Here is a 20217-nt window from a genome sequence, read left to right on the forward strand (position 1 = left end):
GCCCACCTGTTGGGCCTCTTGGCTTTACCTGCGCTCGCGGTCACCTTTGGTCACCCTAGGAGCTGTTCGCCCTGCTGTGGGAAGGCCGAGGCAAGGTGGAGCCAGCGCGTCTGCGCGGGTACGGCAGCCGGAAGGGACCAGAGGCGGTGCCGCCGGTGACAGCCACGAGCCCCACCCTTTCCCCACGTGGCCGCGGAGACCGGGTGAGAAGTGGCGGCTGCTGAGCCTCCTCACGCGCGGGGCAGGGAGTGGGCGCCGCGGGGGCGGGCTGGTGACTGTGGCGCCGCCCTCGGGGACTTCGTTTTAGGGAGGGAAATACTCTTACAGAAGCCGCTGGGAAACAAAATCGCCCACTTCCTGGCCTCCGCTTTCTTTTCATTCATTTACTCATTCAGTCACAGCCTATGTCATGAGTGCCTGCTGTGTGTCCGGCCCCATCCTAGGCAGTGGGGGAAGGTGGTGAACAAAACAGATTGGGCTCCAGCTCTCATGGAGGTTACATTTCGTTGGTGAGGAGACTGACCATTCCCAGGCACTCTTTCTCATGAGCTCCAGGTCTGTACTTTCATCCCACCACCCTCAAATAGATAAATGCACCGTGTGGCTCCAAGTAGAGGTAATATGTAAATAATAAAAGAGAGTGATGCGATAGGAGAGTGGGGGTTGCTCTAACCAGAGTGGTTATAAAGAATGTCCCTTGGATAGCTGGGAAGGATGAGAAAGAGGTGGGGAAGCACAGGTGAGAAGGTCTAGGTAGGGAAAGTGCTGGTTTGGAGACTGGGTTTTGTCCTTGAGAGAGTTGGAAAGCCGCTGCAGCATTTTGGGCAGGTGAGTGACTTGGCCTCTGTGCTTTCAAGTCTCCCTTAGGCTGCTGTGTGGAAAATAGAGGCGCAGGGTGTGGCAGGGAGGAAGCAGGTGACGCCACCCATCCAGGAGGATGGTGCCTGAGCCAGGGAGGATGTGGCAGATGGAAGATGATGAAGAGTCATTCAGCGTCCGTGGCATGTCAGGGCACTGTTTTCCTGATGAGCAGAACCCTGGCTTAGAGAGGGAAACTGGTTGTCAGTTGGGGGCCTTGCTAACTCCCTTCCCCCAGGACACGTTGGATGCATCTCAGGACTGGTAGTGCTGTCTCTCCCCTCTCCTGGCCTGGGCTGTTCCCCATGTGGCTCCCAGATGCCCATTTCCAGGCACTGTCTTTCTCATGAGCTCCAGGTCTGTATTTTCATCCCCACCACCCTCAGCCTTGTGCTGCACCTAGGGGACCCTGGAGACTTGCCTTAGGGGTGGTCCCAGAGCCAGACACTGACCTCTCCAGCTCAGGGAGCTCAGGACTAGGCAGAGGGAGGTTCATGGGGGTGGGGGAGCCAAGGCCAGAGAGCACAGGTTCTGCCTGAGTGACGAGGGAGGGTTCCCAGGGGGAAGTGGCCTGGAATGGCTAACGGAAGCTCCACAGAGGGTCCAGGTGGAGGGAAAGTGTTAATGAGGCAGGATAGTGTGATGGCTAGACCTCTTACTGCCTATGTGACCTCTTTCAGGTTCTTCCCCTCTCTGACCTTCAGATTCTTCATCTGTAAAATAGGTGTAATGACATTCCCCTTTAAGACTGTGCCTCTGTGACAGAGTGGCCACTCACCCTTGGCCCACTCCGGTCTGGAGCATGGCTAGAGAGGTGGAAGCAATGTCTAGTGGCAGAGCCAGGAGCAGAGTCCCTCCAGCAGCCCCCAGCTGGGAAGCTCCTGCCCTTTGAGCTGGCCAGAAACACCCTTCACACACACACCAGCCTAGGTGCCCCACTGAGAAACTCTTCATCTTATAAACAAAATCCTTACTCTTTTCCTTCACGTTTGACCTTGGAAATCCTTAGTAACCCCTAAACTGGCTCCTGGTTCTTCTGGGGCAGAAAGGAGTGGGGACAATCTGCAAGGGAGTGGGGTGGGGTGTTTGATGCCCTGATGCTTCCCCCAATAAACTGGCTGGATTCCCTCTTAAACAACAAAGGAAAGGAGCTTTTACTCTGTGCCAAAGGCTATGTAGCAATTAACCAGCCCAATTTTCACTGGGGACCTGAGGTAGATTCTGTATTGATCCCTGTGTCACACATGAGGGAACTGACTAATGTGAGGTTAAGTGGAGGGCCTGGGATTTGAGTCCCCCTCCTGGCCCTGGAGCCTGTTCCCCACGCCACCACCCCCTGAGTATCTGCACAAACACCAGTGGAATATTCACCTCCTGTGCCACCTCCGCAAAGAGACCTGTACACTATAGTGGCCTGTTTCCCAAATTGCACATGGATTTTTGCCACATTCCCCTACTGCTGCCCTAGTACCCCTTTGTCCCCCGAATACCCTTTCTATGACGTGTGATTCTAGAATGGACCTGGGACCAGAGAAAAACAAATTGTTTTAAAAGATGATATTAGGACTATCAAGAAAGTCGATCGGGGACTCTATATTAGAAAATAGTATTGTATCAGTGTTCGATTCCCTGTGTTAAATTTCAGTTGTGCTGTGAATGTGTAAGAGAGTGTCCTTTTCTTGGGAGAGTCATGCTGATGTCTTTATGAGGAAAGGGATGTGATGCCTGGAACATAATCTCAAATGGCTTACGTTTCACACACTTGCAGGTACACACACACTCGCCTAGAGAGATTAACTGGCAAAATGTTAACAGTTGATGAAGCTCGGAGAAGGACATACAGTGTTCTTGTACTGTTCTTGCAACTTTACTATAAGTTTAAAAAGTGATGTATTTTAAGTGGAAACTTGATGCAATTCCAAAATGGAAGTGTAGTGTTACTACAATAGACAAGGTAGACATAGTAAAACAAGTAAAATGAAAAAAGTTGTTAACCTCTGCTAGTCTCTGGACCAGAGGCCTGTTCCCCCTTTGTTAAAAAGAGAGGGTGGCACATATTCGGTGTTAACGAACCGCTTGCACCCTGGAGACCTTCTTGTTGAGATCACTGACTGTTTTTGCTAAGCGTTTTGTCCGTGATCTGCCCCATCAGTGCAGAGGAGAAGGCACTTCCCCAGCTCAGCAGGTCCTCTAACTGCTGATTCTGTCCCTTGGCCTCAAGACTGCCTGTGCTGGGTTTCATTTGTTTTTTTGTTTTTAAACAGAAAAGTACTTTTTTTTTTTAATCTATAATTTACGTATTCTAGTATTCACCCGTTTAAAGTGTGCAATTTAGTGATTTTAAGTATATTTATAAAGCTGTGCAATCATCACCAGTGTCTAATTCCGGAACATTTCAATAACTCCAAAAGGAAACCCCGTCCCCATGAGCAGTCACTCCCTTTCTCCCTCCCTCACCCCTGACAACCGCTAACCTCCCTTCTGTCTGTATGGATTTCCCTGTTCTAGACATTTCCTGTAAATGGGATCACACACTATGTGGCCTTTTGTGTCAGCTTCTTTCACTCAGCGTGATGTTTTTCAGGTTCATCTACGTTGTAGCACGTGTCAGAACTTCATTCCTGTTTATAGCTGAATAATATTCCATTGTGTGGGTGGTCCACATTTTGTTTATCCTTCATCTGTTTTATTTTTTTAAAGATTGGCACCTGAGCTAACAACTGTTGCCAATGTCCTTTTTTTTTCCCCTGCTTTTTTCTCCCCAAATCCCCCCAGTACATAATTGTATATTTTAGTTGTGAGTCCTTCTAGTTGTGGCTATCCTTCATCTGTTGATGGACACCCCTGCTTTCTTTTTCTTTGTGATTTATTTGTTGAAAACCCTAGGTTTTTGTCCTGTAGTTGAAGTTCCCTTCCCAGTCGAGATTTTGCAGGTCACATCCCCGTGGTGTTGGTTGACTTGTTCTCTGTCTTCAATTTCCTGTAAAGTAGTCGTTAGCTCTAGAACCTTGCTGTCCAATATGGTAGCCACGCATCACATGTGGCTATTTACATTAAAATGAATTAAAATTAAATAAAAGTACACATTCAGTTCCTCAGTTGCACTAGCCACATTTCAACTGCTCAATCCCATATGGGGCTGGCAGCTGCCCCATTGGACAGCACAGATACAGAACATTTTTTCATCACAGAAGGTTCCATTGGCTGTGTGGTCAGATTTGGGTTTGAGTTTTCAGCAAGATGACTTCACAGGTGCATTTCATTCTTGTCAGGAGGCAGGTGGTGCTGGGTTTCTCTTTTGATGACGTGAAATCACGCAGTGGACGCAGGTACTGTCCACTTGTCAGGTTCCCTGTCAGTTTTGCGCTTCGTGTTTTTGCAGCTGTGGCCGTGATTATCTAGACCTGGTCTGTCTTGGTCAATTAGCTGGAATTGATCTACAAAGCAGAACTTTCTGTCATTCTGTCTTTACAATCTTGTGCCCACTTGTACGAGGGAGGCAGGATAAATGCTGGGTTCTTTATTTGCCAGTTTTCAGAAGAATAAGCTGGGTTTATAGATTTTGATTTTGATATCTATTGGTTTTGGGGTTTTTTTAATGCTCACTTGTTCCATCTTTAGCTAGCGGGCACCCCTTAGGGTTTGCTCCTCAGTCTTTTGACTTGACCCCGATGGACTTTAGAAGCTTCCTTGCATACTGCTCTCACAAGATGCTCCAGCCCCTCTGGCCTGTTTCCTGCCTGGTCCTGGAGTCAGCCATTTCTCCGGGAGCCCTGACTCTTCACAGGAAATGGTATTTACAGACCACAGTTGGTGTTTGGGGTGCTCACTGCTGCTATGGTATCATTTCCTCCAGGCATTTTCAGTTGATATAACTAGAAAATTGGTTTTTTTGTTTGCTTAAGATGAAATACAGCATGAGTTCATATTGGTATTTTCGGTTCAAATTTAGGAGTCCTGAGTTTTTACTTCCTTGATTTTTCTTTTGTAAGAATCTTTTTTCTTTTATACTGGTTCCTAATGAGAAACATTATTACTTATTTGCTGCATCTGTCTTAGTTTCGGAATAACATTGCTTACTATTTCCAATAACAGGATTACTGAAAGCTGTTGAAGATTTTCTTTTGCAGTTCATTCTGTCCTTGGGGCGTACCCCACTAAGAATGTATGGTCACATCACTGTGTTTGAAGACCACATGAAGTGACCCTATCCATGCGGATGCGCTGCTGGATTCATGGGTTTCATTCTGCTCTTGAACCTTAGCGATTGCTTTTATTTTTATTTTGGTTTCCATTGGTTTATTTCTTTTCCTAACTGCGTAAAGAATTTACATGGGTTCCAAATTCAAACCTGTGAAACAAGGTATATTGAGAGAAAATAATCCAGCTTCTAATCCTGTCCTCACCACCCTTTTCCCTACCTCCCCTTATAGGTAACCATTTCTATTAATCTTAACTTAGATGTCTTTTTTATTTACTTATTATTATTACTAATTTTTATTTTAGAAGTTTTATAGCAGTATACTATTATAACATAATATTGTTTTATTATATAACCATACATAAAATACATAACCACGTAATAAAATAACACGATTATAATATTATATATTATAGTATGTAGTATATATAAAACATACTATACTATATATAATATTATAAACATATGTAACTTTATTATGTGGTTATGTATTTTGTATGTAATTATGTTTTAATATATAATATGAAGATATCCTTTTATCCATATTTTATTTATTTTTCTCACTATAAGGACATACATTATATTAGCATTTCTCCTTTCTTAGATAAAGTGTGGTAAACTTCCTGCCCTCTTCTGCACCTTTAGAAGCTCTGTGGTTGTTGGGATATCACCCTGGCCTGTGATCCAGGTTGTAAGAATTTTTCCAGGGTGGTTGTGGGCTCTGGCCCCTGGTAGATGCTCCCTAAATGGTGGCCAGGCCCCCATCTGCCCTCTCATCCTCAGTGAAGCTTTCTTCTCACCTTAACTTCTCAGCTCTAGAGCGGCTGCTGGGCAGCTGCGGCCCCACGTAGAAGGGCGGGAGATGGCCTCCAAGCGCATCACCCAGGAGACCTTCGATGCGGCTGTTCTTGAGAACATTGAGGAGTTCGAGATGGGATCGGAGGAGGCAGTGAAAGAGGCCGTGGAGCAGTTTGAATCCCAAGGTAGGGTGGTGTGGCTTTGGTCCCAGCGCTGGTTCGGGTCTTTGCCTGACAGTCACTTCTGGTCCACCACTCTTAACATGAGAGTGATGTCCTGCTGGGGCCCCATCTAGCCTGGCGTGGGAGCCTGGGCCCTGTACCCTCTCCATGCTCTGCCACAGGCAGGCTGGCCACCTGCTCCCACCTCGCTGGCACCCACCCTCTACTTGCCTAGACCTCACCTAGACATCTGCAGGGCTGGATCCTTTGAGGTGGGTCTCATTTTAATTATCACTTCCTTTTCCTGACCACCTCCCGAGAAACAGGGCTCCCTGCCTCACCCACAGCCCTGCTCGAGCTCGTGGTGGCAGAAGGGGGTGTCACTCACCAGCCTGTGGGAACAGGTGACATGCTCAAATCAGGCTGTGGTGGAGAGTGGTTCAGAGGGGCTGTTTGCAGTGGTGTGGCAGGGTTAGGAGACCATGCTGCCATACAGGGACCCCTCCCCCCCAACAGTGAGGGTGAGGGTCACCTGATAGAGGCAGGGAGCTGGGGATGAACACCCTACCCTCCTGCTCTTCCTGCCCCTGCTCTTTTGTCCAGCTCCCATTAGCCAAACCCAGTCAGACACTGGAGGGCAAGGGAGCCCGGGTGTCTGGCTTCAGAGTCAGAGGCCGGCATCCTGGGCACAGAGTGGGGTAGACACGGACAGGGGCTAAGGGGCACCCAGAAGTGTCCTGCACAATGGGGGCTTCCTTTAGGGGTGCCACTGAGGGCAGGGATGCAGCCAGAGTGAGGAGCATTGGGATCCCCAAGGGAAAGGGCCATGAGGTCCCCTCCCCTCTGAGCCCACCAGGCAGAATGTGTCCCTCACTGCAGTGATGGCGTGCAGCCTCACTACTGCTCTGCTCCCATTGGCTGGACAGGGCTGAGGAGCAAAGAACCCCCCACACCACACATCCCCTTGTGGACATGGCTGCTAGGTCTGGCCCAGATGATGAGTGGGGCAGGGTGGGGAGCTAGGCAGACCCCCGAGGGCCTCTGGAGTAGTGTGGTCCCAGCTGAAGGGACAGACGGTGTGACTCCGGCAGGCCCATAAGGATGATGGCTGTTGCTTGTTTCCTGACTCCCCCACCCCCCACAGGGGTTGATCTGAGCAACATTGTAAAGATGGCGCCCAGAGTCTCTGCAGATGGACCCCAGGAGCCCACACACGACATCCTGCAGGTAGGAGGGGGCAGCCCCTGTGGGCAGGGCTGACCTTACACACGTGATCCCACACACATCACCTCGTCATCGTCTGTTAGGGGCATCTTTTCCTTGGTTCCTAGATGGCATTGTGCTAAATTCGTAACAAACAAGCCAAAACAACAGCCATTTTATTGTTTCGTACAATTGTGCTGGGTTGACCTAACTCAGCTGGATGGTTCTGGGTCTTACTTGGGGCCTCGCATGCAATGGCAAATAGGGCTGGAACATTTAAGAGTCTGTGCTCGTGTATGGCTCTTTGGCAGGGACACCGAGATGGCTGGGTCTCTCCCTCTCTACGTGGCCTCTGAAGCTCAAAGCTCCGTAAAGCACAGATGTGGAAGCTGCCACAGCTGGACTGAACTTCCACTGCAGGCCTAGATCCCAAAGGAGGGACTCTCACAGGGGTGCAGCACTGCCGCTGTGGCCCTTTTGGGGCTGAGCTGACACTGGCATTTCTCCTGTGTCCCCTAGGCCCTGGACAACCTCCAGGAGTCCGTGGCCCACTCTGGCCCTCAGGAGGTGTCAGCGCACCTTGCCCGCTTTTGTGAGCAGTGCAAGCAGCAGAAGGCCTGCCGCTTCCTGGCAGCCCAGAAGGGGGCCTACCCCATCCTCCTTGCTACCTGGAAGCTGGCCGCAGTGGGTGACCAGGGCCTCCTGCTCCAGGCCCTCAATGCTCTGTCAGCCCTGACCGATGGCCAGCCAGACCTCCTGGATGCCCAGGGCCTGCAGTTGCTTGTGGCCACGCTGGCCCAGAATGCTGATGTGGCTGATCTGACCTGCTCTGGGATCCGCTGCGTGCGCCATGCCTGCCTGAAGCACGAGCAGAATCGGCAGAGCCTGGTGAAGGCTGGCGTGCTGCCCCTGCTGACTGGTGCCATTGTCCGGCACAGCCACTGTGCCGATGTGGTCAAGGAGGCCTGCTGGGCCCTCCGCATCATGACCTTTGATGATGACATCCGTGTGCCCTTTGGCCACGCCCATGACCACGCCAAGATGATTGTGCAGGAGAATGGAGGCTTGAAGGTGCTCATTGAGGCCGCCAAAGGTAGGAGCAAGTGTGGCAAGAGTAAGAGTCAGGGCTTAGGACTGCTTCAGGCGTGGCTGGCTCCAGGCTCCACTTGCCTTGGCTTAGTCCTACCTGCATGGTAGCCCTAGTGAAACAACGTCCTTAGTCCTGGTTGCTCCAGGAGGGTTCCAGGCCAGCACCCATTGGCCAGGACCAGGTCCCATGCCCATCTCTGGAGCTATTGAGGGAGGGGGCTCAGCTCTGTCCAGATACACAGACCAAGAGAGGGGAAGGAAGAGTTTCCAAAGGGAAACGTGAGGGTGCTGTTTCCCAAAGATGAGGGAGTGTTGCCGGCACTCACTGGGGTCAGTCCCTGGTGGAGGTTTACACTTTGGTTCATACTTGGCCCCAAATTCTTGTGCACACTCATGTGCCTGACTCCAGCTGACCATGCTGAGCTGATCACAGGAGGTCACAGCGCTGACAGGTGGATCCCAAAGCCCCTGCCCACTATCCACTGCACCCACCAGAAAAGGTATGACTGGGGTCCAGTGCACAGAAGGTGCCAGAAGAATGAGTTCCCCCTCCATGGCCAAGCCTGTGTGTGTGTCTCCAGCCCTGTCTGTCGGAGAGGTGGGTCTGCCTCAGTCTCCCCTCTGTACCTCCAGAGACAGGGAAAACAGGTCCCAACTGTCTGTGCAGTAAGGCTCCTTGTTCTGAGAGGCAGTTTGCATCTTTCTTATTTATTTATGGGAGCCTGTATCAGTCAGGGTTCCACCAGAGAGACAGAATTGGTAGGATGTAAATATGTATGTATATCTGTTTATGTGTGTGTGTATATATTTGTTATATAAAGAGATAAAGAGATTTGTTGCAAGGCATTGGCTCACGTGGTTGTGGGGCTGGTGAGTCTGAAATCTGTGGGGAAGGCAGGGGGCAGCACCACGGTCTACAGGCAAGCTTCTTCCTCCCCAGGGAAACCTCAGTTTCCCTCTTAGGGCCTTCAGCTGATTTGACGAGGCCCACCCAGACCATCGAGGGTCTCCTCCTTCACTTAAAGTCAGCTGGTCGTGGATGTCACCATGTCTAGAGAATATCTCTAGGACATACCCAGATTAGTATTCATGGCGTCACAGGGGGCTGTGGCCTGGCCAGGGGGACACATGAACTGACCATCCCAGAGTTCTGTATAAATTATGGCTATTCGCCCCCCCCGACCCTGGGTGGGCCTCAGTGCAGGCCTCTCCCTCATGCCTCTGCTCTTCGTCTTGGGTGTCTCTTTTCACTTTTGCCTGAGACAACTCTATCCATGTGTCCCTCTATAGTTTCTGGGTTTCCTGTTACACTTAGAAAGGTCATTCCCACCCCACGATCATAGAAATAGTCTCGGATGTTTTATTATAGTGCTATTACGGTTCTCTTTTTTTAGTTGAGATCATCAGTTGGTCTGGAATTTATCTGGGACATGGCTGGAGGGAGGGTGCGTACCCGTGTCTTCCCCAGCAGCCAGCAGGGGGCGCCGCAGGCCCAGGCAACCCTGGTGTTCTCTGGGGCTCTCCTGGCACAGGCGGCCACCCCGCCAGGTAGAGGGGCCTACTTCGAGGTGGAGCAGGCTTCCTGCCAGGACCTCTGGCTCTGAGCCAGGCCTGGTTCTCTGCCTGTCCTCACCCCAGCAGTTCCTCTTCCCCCATCTCCGCAGCATTCCCTGACAACCCCAGCGTGCTGAGCGAGCTCTGCAGCACCCTGTCCCGCCTGGCCGTGCGCAACGAGTTCTGCCAGATGGTCGTCGACCTCGGGGGCCTCAGTGTCCTAGTGGCCCTGCTGGCTGACCGCAGCAACCACCAGGTGGGCGTCCAAAGCTATCTTAGGGTGAAGCCCCCTCACCTGGCTTTTGATCTGTTATTTTTCTTGATGCCTGGGGAAGGCTCCAGGCCTCCCAGAGGGCCCTGGCCAGCCAGACAAGCTTGAGTCAGGACATACCAGTTCTGTCTCCTGAGCCCGGCACCAAAGTATGGTTTTCACTTCCTGTTGACCTGCAGGCAGGAACTAAAGTTTGTGGGGAAAACAGACCCACCCACCCTCTCTTACTGTCCTTTAGCACCTTTGTATTTTCTAGCAGGAGTGGGAGGAACAGGAGTGGGTGTTGGGGGGCTGGCCTAGACCACAGCTCAGGTATGTGATGCTTGAGTGAGGCCCACCCCTCGCTGCCTGGGTGTCCCCATCTGTAAAACCTGGCGAAGACCCCTACCTGTCATTCCTTCATCTAACAGTCACTTATCAACTCCCTCTCCATGTGCCCAGGCTAGGGCAGGGATGCCTGGCCTGTGGCAGCTAGGGTGCTACTACCCCCAGTCTTGCTGATGATGTCAGCCAGGCTCCTGTGCAAGTAGCAGAAAGCTGAATTTGAACTGACTTAATCAAGCACTTTGAGGAAACACTTTTCTTGTACTCCTGGTCAGTCGGGGGGTGGGGGCTTGGTTTCTCTCTGTCTCTGTCTCTGTCTCTCTCTCAGCTCTGCCTCTCTGCCCCTCACTGGGGCGGTCAGCAGTTCCAACAGTGTATGATTGACTGTCCTCAACCCAGGTTGGTCAGTGCCCATCTGGGGACTCGACTGGCTGGGAGGTCCGTGCTCTGATTGCTGACCTGAGCCACATGCCCCCTCTGTGTGTGGGGTTGTCAAGGTCGTCCAAATGCCTGGCCTGGGCGCTGGTGGCCTGAACCACAGGGTCCACCTCCCTGAGCCTCCCCTGTCTTCTCTATACAGCAAGTAATAACCCTTTTCTTGCGTGCAGCCTGCGTGCCCCAAGGTGGCCCCGCTTGTTGTTCAGACAGTGGGTGAAACAGCCCCCAGACCCTCCCTTGAGATCCCCCCTCCCACAACCCAGCAACTAAACAGTGCCTAGTGCAGTGTGGGAGGGGGGCTGTCAGGGCGTGACCCACACATCACTCCGTGCAGGACCTTGTGAAGCAAGTGCTGAGCGCCCTGCGGGCCATCGCGGGCAATGATGATGTGAAGGATGCCATCGTCCGTGCTGGTGGGACGGAGTCCATCGTGGCTGCCATGACTCAGCACTTGGCCAGCCCCCAGGTACCCATCCCAGGGGGCACACAAGGTGGAGCGGAGGGGCTGGAGTCCCAGGTCAGTATCCATACCTGCACGATCACTTTCCAATTTCTTCAAGCAGGGTCAGGGCTAGGGTGAGGCTAGGGGGTCAGGGCGAGTGAGGGGGCCAGGACCTGTCTGTCCATCTGCCTTGTCTCAGCCATCCCCATGACTGACCCCGCAGGTGTGTGAGCAGAGCTGCGCAGCCCTGTGCGTCCTGGCTCTGCGCAAGCCAGAGAACAGCCGGGTCATCGTGGAGGGCGGCGGGGCCCTGGCTGCACTGGAGGCCATGAAGGCACACCCACAGGAGGCTGGTGTGCAGGTGGGCATGGGGGGATGGCGGGCAGGAGGCTTGTGGGCATGTGGGGGCCAGGACACAGGCCCTCCTTGTCCCTGTCCCCTCATGACGCAAGCCTTGTGGAATCTCTTTCCTCCCCAGCCCATGTGGTTCTGCATTTACTTCCCATCTTCCAAGCTGTGCTCAGGGCTGTCTCCTTTCCTGTTCCTTTGCTCTTCCGGCATTTGATCTTTTCCTTTCCTAACAGTCCCTTTAGACGGATCTGGGAAGGAGGAGGAGGAGACGGGGGAGAGCAGATGATCTGCTTGTGCTTTTGGAAGATTCTCTGCCCCGCCTTGGGCTGCGCCTTTGTGTTCCGTGTGTGGGAGCCACTGCCCACGTACTGCTGGGGAGTCGGCAGAACTGCCCTGTAGACAGGGCCACACGCACCCCACCTGAAGCCCCTGCTCCTGTCTGCAGCCCCCCAGGGCTCTCCCTGCTCCCCTCCTCGCACCCTCCCAGCACAGGGGCCTCCTCCTTGGTCCTTAGACTCACCAGCCTCCATTACCACTGCTCTTGCTGGTCCCTCTGGGATACTGTGCCATGGGCTCGCCCATCACTTTGTCTTCTCCAGACTGCTCTGGCCAGGCAGCCCCTCACCTGCAACTCACATGCACTCCTGCTGATGGTGGATGCCATGTTGGGATGCTTCGAGGTACCCACCCACACACAGCAGATAGGCAAGGCACAAACGTTGACTGAGTAAGGATGTTAACTGACAGATGGGCCCTGTGCACAACCCTGCTCTTCCCTCTGTCTTGCTGCCCTCCTCGCCTGGGGCCCCTGACCAGGCTCTTGCCACCGTCAGAGAATCTTGCTCTGAGACTGAGGGTCCCACACCTGAGGGATTGGCCCTACCTGCCAAGCACTTGGCCACCCTCAGGTTCAGTTTTCTTGCCTGGAAGATGGAGGAATTAGCCCTGCCTCTCAGAGCTGCTGAGAGGATGAAGTGTAGAGATGAGCCAGGCTGATGAGTCACAGCATAGGCACCCGCTGAATGTTGGCTGCAGTCGTCATTGTCCCATTGTGTAAAGATGAGGACCCCAAGGTCAGAGTGGACCCTCCTCAGGGTTCCACTTGCCACCTCACAGCTGCTCCTCTTCTGCTCTCCCTTCCAGAAACAGGCCTGCATGCTGATTCGTAACCTGGTGGCCCGCAGCCAGGCCTTCTCACAGCCCCTCCTGGACCTGGGGGCTGAGGCGCTCATCTCGCAGGCCCGTGCCACTCACCGAGACTGTGAGGATGTGGCCAAGGCCGCCCTGCGGGACCTGGGCTGCCATGTCGAGCTCCGAGAGCTGTGGACCGGCCAGAAGGGCAACCTGGCACCATGACCCCAGGCTCAGTCTGGGCTGTGACTCTGGGTGAGCCGTGTGACTCAGGAAGTGAGGGGAGAGCCATGCCTGCTGCTCTGCACTCCAGATTCCTTCCTCAGCAAGAGGTATTTTCTGATGGGCCCCAGGTACAGAATAGGGGGTAAGTGGGGGCATCGGTGAGGCATCTGCACAGCAGAAAGCAGTTCTGGGTCCCGGCCTCCTCTCCTCCTGCTCCCCTCACCATCTGACAGCGTTGGCATCATTCATCCTGCCTCCCCCAGGTCCTTTCCTGCCAGAAGGGCCTTCTCAGCACTGCTTGGGGGTGAAGGACAGTCTGAAATGTGGGAGCCATCCTGGCCAGTCTCAGAGCAGGACAGGGATCCCACTTCTGTTCCTGCAAGTCCATTCTCACTCCTGCTCCTGTTTTTCTCACCTATAAAATGGCTCACAGATGCCTTGCTTTGCTGGCCAGAGGCCCGAGATTGAGGGTCGTCCATCTCTGGGGGTCCCCAGCCAGCCAGTGGTGCCCAGTAATAAAGGACCAGACTGTTGGTTGAACGACAGAGGAGTCTGTTCTGTTGCGCAGCTGGGCGTGGGGGCTGTAGCCAGTGGCCTCAGAGAACAGGAGTGGGGCAGATGTTTGGGGAGGCCATGGAAAGTGAGGAAAGTGGAGGGGTTTTGAGAACGACCTGGGATATATGATCTGCCATCGCCCTCCATCAGGCAGGCTCCTGGGGCCATGGTTGGCGTAAACCTGGAGTCTGCAGGCGCTGAGGTCGCTGTTTCTGAGAGCGCGTCACTGAGAGGGGCTGGAGAGCTCATCATCCAGCCCCCACTCAGCTCTGAGGCCTTGAGCTTGTGATGTAACCTATCTGAGCCTTGATTTGATCTTCCATAAAATGGGGAGTCGGGGAGGGGCTAAAGCTCCCTCCAAGAGGTATTGGAGCAGAGCTGGGCACGTGGGAGGCCCCTGATCTTAGCTTCAGCATCTCGGTCACCCTGGGAGGACCATCCTGTACTCCCCCTGTCCAGCCACATTGAGGTCCTGGCTCGCTGAGTGGCTTGACCTTCCCTCTCTGAGCCTCAAGTTTTCCCACATGTAGAATGGACATCACTGTTGCTGCTCCCATTGCCCACCCCACCCCCTAAGTGTTCTGGGGTTCTCCGAGGTGTTTTGCCACAGCACACCCCAGCTCTCCTTCTCTGCAGTCACACTCAGGGGTCATGTTGTAGTCACTTGGCAGCTTGTGCATCCTCCGTGGCCCAGTCAGGATCAGGGTAGCCTCCAGACCCCTGGTGGGCTCCAGATGCTGTGCCTTACCCCTCCAGCCCATACATCAGGAGCCCCTCTCTCTTGGAGCCCCCACCCTCTGCTGTCTTTCGCACCCCCAGCCCAAGGAGGGCCTGAGTTCGGTACTTGATGTCAATTCAAGCTCTTTCGCAGAAGGCTCCTTCCTGGTTTCCGTGGAGATTGGCTGGTGCACAGAGCTGTGTGGGGTATCACCTGGTTCCACCTTCCTGTGGTGTCCAGATCTCCCCCACCCCCAGCTGAGAGGGCACCTCCAGCTCAACCAGGCTGATGTGAACCTCTGATGTGGTCACCCCACCCTGACCCTCCTCAGTGGGGACTCAGCCAGGGTGTAGAAGGATCCTGCACCTGCTCCAGGCTGCCCTGACTTGACGTCTGGGTCGGTCACATCCTGTGACCTTGGAGCAGTCCTCAGGCTCTGTGAGCCTGTGTTTCTTCATCTGTCACATGGGGGCTGGGTGCTGCCAGCCTGTTTCTGGGGAAGCCTCAAATGCCAGCCCTGTAATTCCTGCCGCAACTCTGCTTTCAGTCCACCCATGGCTCCCCATTGCCCTTCCCATAAAACCAAACTGCCCACCTCCCACTCTCATCTTCCCCAGGCTCCCTCTTAAAGATTTTTTTTTCTTTTTTCTCCCCAAAGCCCCCCGGTACATAGTTGTATATTTTTTAGTTGTGGGTCCTTCTAGTTGTGGCATGTGGGATGCCACCTCAGCGTGGCCTGATGAGCAGTGCCATGTACATGCCCAAGATCCGAACCGGCGAAACCCTGGGCCACTGCAGCAGAGCCCGTGAACTTAAGCACTCAGCCATGGGGCCGGCCCCTCCAGGCTCCCTCTTAATCGTGGTTCCAGCCCCACCTGCCTCCCCACCTCAGGGCCTTTACACATGCTGTGCACTCTGCTTGGAGTACACTTCCCCCGGCCCTCCCAGGCCAGCTCCTTCCTAGAACCAGGTTCCAGCTCACATGTTGCCTCCTCAGGGAGACGCCCCGCCATTCCCCAGTGCCTGGTCCCATCACTCCTTGTGCCGTCTCTCTGACTCTGACCCCATCTGAGGTCTCCTTTCTTAACCTGCTTTCCTGTCTGCCCCCCACGCCCATGAGCTCCCTGTGGGCAGGCACCTGTCTCCTCACTGGGTTCCAGCTTCCTGTAAAGTGTTTTTGAATGTACACTGAACAGATTAAGTACACAGACTGGTTGGAGGGAAGGCTTCTGCCCCCCAGCCCCAGTGCCCTCCCCTGGGCCCATGGCCAGCCTTCTTGCAATGCAAGGTTCTTCAGGGAGGGGCAATTCCAGTTTATCAGTCCTTCCCACCTTAGCCTGTGAAAACGGGCAGCTTCAGTGGGTGCAGCTCAGGGCCGTTTAGACATCCCCGGGCTGGGTGTGGCCCTGCGCCCAGCTGAAGACCCCACATTCCATGGAGGTTGGCCATACCTGGGTTCCAGTGCCCACTCTGCCACCTCAGGTGAGCCTCAGTCTCTTAACCTGAAAATGGGCTGGGTGTGTTGCCTTCCAGGGCCACAGCACCCAGCAGGGCTTGGCTCAGGGATGCCTGGCACACAGCGCCCCTCTAAGAAATCTTTGCTGTCCTTGTTGATAATGTCGAAACATGGGCTGAGGGCGAAACCTCTGCAAAGTCGGGGGCGGGGGCAGCATGTTCAGACTGTGGCTCTGTTGCTGTGTGCTCTTGGATGAGTTGCTTGACCTCTTTCAGCCTCTGGGAGTCTGAGTGAGACCACTTGAGACCAGTCGGGCTTGGCTGTTGCTGTCCAGGATGTGTCCTTCCAGTCAGGGAAGAGCCCAGGGTCCTGGGAAAGGGACACTGATGCTTTTTCATTGCGAACACCTCTCTGAGAGGCAGGGCCAATAAGTCCAGTTTTTCCAGGTGATAAATAGACGTGCTGGCATTCGAGAGGCTGCAGCGGGATGAGAATCCCGTTCGGCCTGCCTCCACGACCCTCCTGTTGACAGCATTACTAACCTCACCTTAGGCAAATGGCTCTCTGGCCTTGGTTAATTAAGCCCTGTCACTGTGCCTGAGCCTGGCTCACAGCCCTTGTGTCAGATGATTCCTGAGATCCCTGAGAGGCTAAAGAAATGGGTGCAGAGAGGCAGTGTCCTGCCCAGGGCTAGCCAGGCCACCTCAGAAGGGCTGGGGTCCCAGGCACCCTGGCTGGGTACAGCCAACGTGCCCAGTGTTGGGGTTTCAGTTGCTGATGCCAAGGGGCATTGCCTGCTATTGTTGGAAGGCGCCAGGGAGGTTGGCTGGCACCAGCCTGCTGACCAGCCAACAGAAGCCAGAACCCAGCCAGCACCTCTGGCACCATCAGGAGGGGCAGCCCAGCACTGCCCAACCCTTGCCTTAGTTGGCACTGTCCCTTGGGGTACCGTGGAACGTTCCAGGAGCTTGCTGCCTCCCTCCCAGGCCCTAGCAGGTGGGTGCTATTGGTGGGGACTTCTCCAGCACAGATATCTCTCACTTCGCATGGCAGACCATGCCCATGCCCATAGTTGGTCTATGTCCACATTCCACGAAGCGCTATTTGTGGAGGGGAAACAGAGGCACCAGGAACAGTATATCCCCCAAGAACAGTCATATCCATCACCAGCACTCAGTGAGCACTCACTGTGGACCAATGCAGTTATGTTTTACTTCTATTCATTTTGTTAATGCTGCCCTCAACCCTTGAAGGTAGTTGGAGAAACTGAGGCAGGGAGTTTGAGTCACTTGCTGAAGGTCCTGTGGGCAGCAAGTAAAAAAAGAGCAGGCATTCAAACCCAGCCCTGGGCTCCTCAGCAAGGAATATCATCCTGTTAGTCTCAGTTTTCTCATCTGCAAAGGGCACCATCACCCCCATCTGGAAGTCAGGTTGTGAGATGGTGCTCAGGAAGTGCCTGGCCTGGCAAGGACCTGATACTCGGTAGGTGTTCAGCAGACCTCAGCTTCTTCCTCTTCTCCAGAGGGCAGAATGGAGACTGGGGCCTGGAAGTTGCTGGGAAGCAATCCACAGCTGGGAGATATGGGAAAGGATGTGGGAATGTCCTGGGAATATCAGGGGTCAGTTGGTGGCCTCAGGCTAGTACCTTCCCTTGTGTGAGCCTCTGTTTCCTCCTCTGTACTGGGAACTTTGAAACTTTGTGTATTAAGCACTTAGCAGGGCGCTTGCACAGCCCTGAAATGTGAGCCCTTATTAAGGCCTAGCTCAGGTTGCTCCCTCTGAGAATCCCCTGGTTCTGAACTTGATCTCCACCAACCCCAGCCTGCACTTACAGGATATAAGAGCCAGTATCCGGGAACATTTGTAACCCTTTCCACCCTGGACATTAAGGGAGTGCACTTGTTGAGTCAGAACGGGGTGAACCTGGGGGAGGCGCCCATGCCACAGCCGAGCACTGGATGGCAGGTGTCTCCTGAAACTACCGGCGTTTGTCTGCAAAGAATCCCATGAACTGCACGTCGTGGAAAAGCTTAGGCTCACAGGCTGGATATGACCGCTGAGCTTCAGATGCCTTCAACAGGTCAAGGTGAGGGCTGGGATATAAGTTCTCCCAGGGGAGCAGCCCCAGAAAGGAAAGGTCAAAGTGTAGGAATCGTCCCATGAGGAAACAGGCTCACAAGTGCCTTGGCCAAGGTTGTGCAGTGGGCTGGACAAGGATTCGAACCCAGGTCACTCGGGTCCCTAGTGGCTGTTCTTTGACACTGCCTTCCCCTCCTTTCAAAAAGCAGGCTGCTTTAAATTCATACCCAGATTCGCCACTCAAGTGCTTTGTGACTTTGGGCAAGGAGCTCGACCTCTCTGTGCTCCACTTTCCGTAAAATGGGGCCTGTGGTCGCTTTGATCTCATGGGATTGTAGTTAGGATTCAGTCAATTCACAAAAGGCTTAGCAGGGAGGAGAACCGACAGGGATGTCATTGGATCCCATGGAGGAGAAGGCTTGAAGAAATCCAACTCTCAAGGAAGCCAAACACTTCCAGAAAATCACAAAGCGCGTGAGTAAGACTCCACCTATTTCCACGTCTTCACAGGACCCGGAGCAGCAGAGGGGGAGCCTGAGTGACCTCCAGCGAGTCTGCCTCTGTCTTTCGCAGGGGAATAGTGGGGAGTGAAGGGATGGAGAATTATCCACGAGTCTTTCGGCCTTCCGAATTGGAGGTGGTGCTCCTGCGCTAGGTGGCCAGGGTCCACACTCTTCGACACAGCCTCAGGGGACCCCGCGCGAGGGGGTCCGAGGCCACCTACAGCCGCTGCACTCAGAGCCAAACTTCACCTTGTACGCTCCCGCCCTGCCGGGGGAGGCACCGCCCACGGCCCCTGCGACTGGCCGCCGGGCCTGCCAGTCTTCGGTTCCGCAGCCAATCCCCGTCGCCATCTAGGCCACGCCCTCTATTCCTCGTGTGTCAGTCGTGCCAACTTCCTCGGAGCCCCGCCCTTGTTCACCAGCGATTGGTTATTAGGGCTGCCCGTCTTCTCCTAGGGCTCCAATCTTCGCCTGCCCCCAGGCGCTCTCCTCTCAGCTCCTTGCACCCCGGAGGATCACCGCGGGGCACCCAGAGCCTCTCCCGGTGGCCCCGCCTCCACCCCTCAGTGATTGGCTGCACGGGCTGCCCGTCCTCTTCATGCCCACCAGTCTCTGCTGTCACCAGCGATAATTGGCTAACGCACAGCCAATCAAGGTGCGGCGTGGACGCCTCCTGCGGCGCGTCTTGGGGTGCGCGAGGCGGGGCCGTGGCTGCGGCTGGAGGTGGCGGCGGCGGCGGCGGCGGCGGCGGCGACGAAGACTCGTCCCAGCCGGTGAGGGGGTGCTGGGGACGCGGGGCGGCGCAGGCGTCGGGGGCCCCGCCCCCCTCGGGCCCAGCTAGGGCGAAGCGCGGTCCTGTCATGGGTTCTTGGGCGGGGGCGGACTAGGCGGGCGTGACGGCAGCGTCGCGGGGGCAGGAAGAGGTTAAAGCCCCCCCACCCACACACCCAGCTTCTGGAGCCCCCATATCCAGATGTGAGCCCCTGCCGTCAGCCCACGCACACCTAGCACCACGTCCCTTCTCGTTGACCACCCCCCTATGTACGAGGCTGTCCGCCTCGCCGACATCCCCTACCCGCCCCGGGCCGTGCCCAGAGGCCTCGCACCGGTGGGTTTGCACCCCCAACGCGCACCTCAGCCTGTGCCTCCACTGATGCTCCCCCTCACACGCCTGACACCGCGTCCCTCCTTGTGGACGTACCCCACATCTCCTGGACCGTCCCTTTCTCCATGACACCCCTACACCCCAGGGCTGTGCTCCCCACCCCGTGCGCCTCCACAGCTGGGCCTGCACACCCCACACCCACACCTAAGCCTGTGACCCCAAACTTACGGCTCCACACCTAGGCCTGTTCCTATCTCCTCGCTGACTTTGTTCATCTCTAGGTCTGCGCCCCTCTCACTGTCCCCTCTCTTCAGTAATATGGGTCACTGCCCTCAGGTGCTCCCCCCACGCACCTGCTCTGTGCCCCAGCAGCCCCTCTCACTCACACACCCCGCAGTCTCTGTCTACCCACCCATACTTTCTTAGACGTGCACCTGTGTTTGAGCCCCTCTCTAATCCTCGAACTCCCCAGGTCCTCCAGCATTCACCCAAGCCTTGGTGTCTCGGAATCACCGCACCCCCACCACCACCACCAAAGAAAAGCCCATCCAGATGTTATCATTTTATTGATGACTGTCTATAAAGTGATTTCCGGGCTTCGATTAATCTCATCAGTCAGACAAAACCAGAATTATCTCCATTTTACCAGCAACAAACCTAAAGCTACTTGAATTGGAGAGGCAGAACCCACCCCTCCCTGAGCATTGCTGACCCTTTTTTGTGGACCTCCCTCACTTTGCTCATCTGTTGTGTTT

General features: G+C 54.5%; 3 protein-coding genes across 7 annotated transcripts in view; 2 read left to right on the forward strand and 1 right to left on the reverse strand.

Moving 5' to 3' along the window:
- The window catches only part of SUGP2 (SURP and G-patch domain containing 2), a 37651-nt gene extending 37489 nt beyond the window's left edge, over window positions 1–162 (reverse strand). For both annotated transcript variants that reach the window (XM_044773198.2, XM_070519508.1), the window contains exon 1: window positions 29–162. The gene's annotated coding sequence lies outside the window, so the exon portion shown is untranslated. The remainder of the gene's footprint in view (window positions 1–28) is intronic.
- Window positions 63–13591, forward strand: ARMC6 (armadillo repeat containing 6). Its single transcript, XM_014865164.3, has 8 exons — window positions 63–203; window positions 5873–6042; window positions 7163–7245; window positions 7741–8314; window positions 9975–10120; window positions 11232–11363; window positions 11563–11700; window positions 12834–13591. Exons 2-8 carry the CDS (start codon window positions 5922–5924, stop codon window positions 13044–13046), a joined length of 1407 nt encoding a protein of 468 aa, XP_014720650.1. The 5' UTR covers window positions 63–203; window positions 5873–5921; the 3' UTR covers window positions 13047–13591.
- Window positions 13592–18999: 5408 nt separating this feature from the next.
- Window positions 19000–20217, forward strand: part of SLC25A42 (solute carrier family 25 member 42) — a 36537-nt gene continuing 35319 nt past the window's right edge. For all 4 annotated transcript variants that reach the window (XM_044773156.2, XM_014865171.3, XM_014865168.3 and 1 more), the window contains exon 1: window positions 19000–19130. The gene's annotated coding sequence lies outside the window, so the exon portion shown is untranslated. The remainder of the gene's footprint in view (window positions 19131–20217) is intronic.

This window comes from Equus asinus, chromosome 10, assembly GCF_041296235.1.
Source record: "Equus asinus isolate D_3611 breed Donkey chromosome 10, EquAss-T2T_v2, whole genome shotgun sequence".
NCBI classification, from domain to species: Eukaryota; Metazoa; Chordata; class Mammalia; order Perissodactyla; family Equidae; genus Equus; species Equus asinus.

Bases quoted from the DNA above. Each gene is read 5' to 3' on its own strand.
- ARMC6 (XM_014865164.3), top strand. From the start codon at position 5,922: ATGGCCTCCAAGCGCATCACCCAGGAGACCTTCGATGCGGCTGTTCTT. The intron at 7,246-7,740 runs GTAGGAGGGGGC...TGTGTCCCCTAG, and splicing joins CCACACACGACATCCTGCAG to GCCCTGGACAACCTCCAGGA. The intron at 8,315-9,974 runs GTAGGAGCAAGT...CCATCTCCGCAG, and splicing joins GCTCATTGAGGCCGCCAAAG to CATTCCCTGACAACCCCAGC.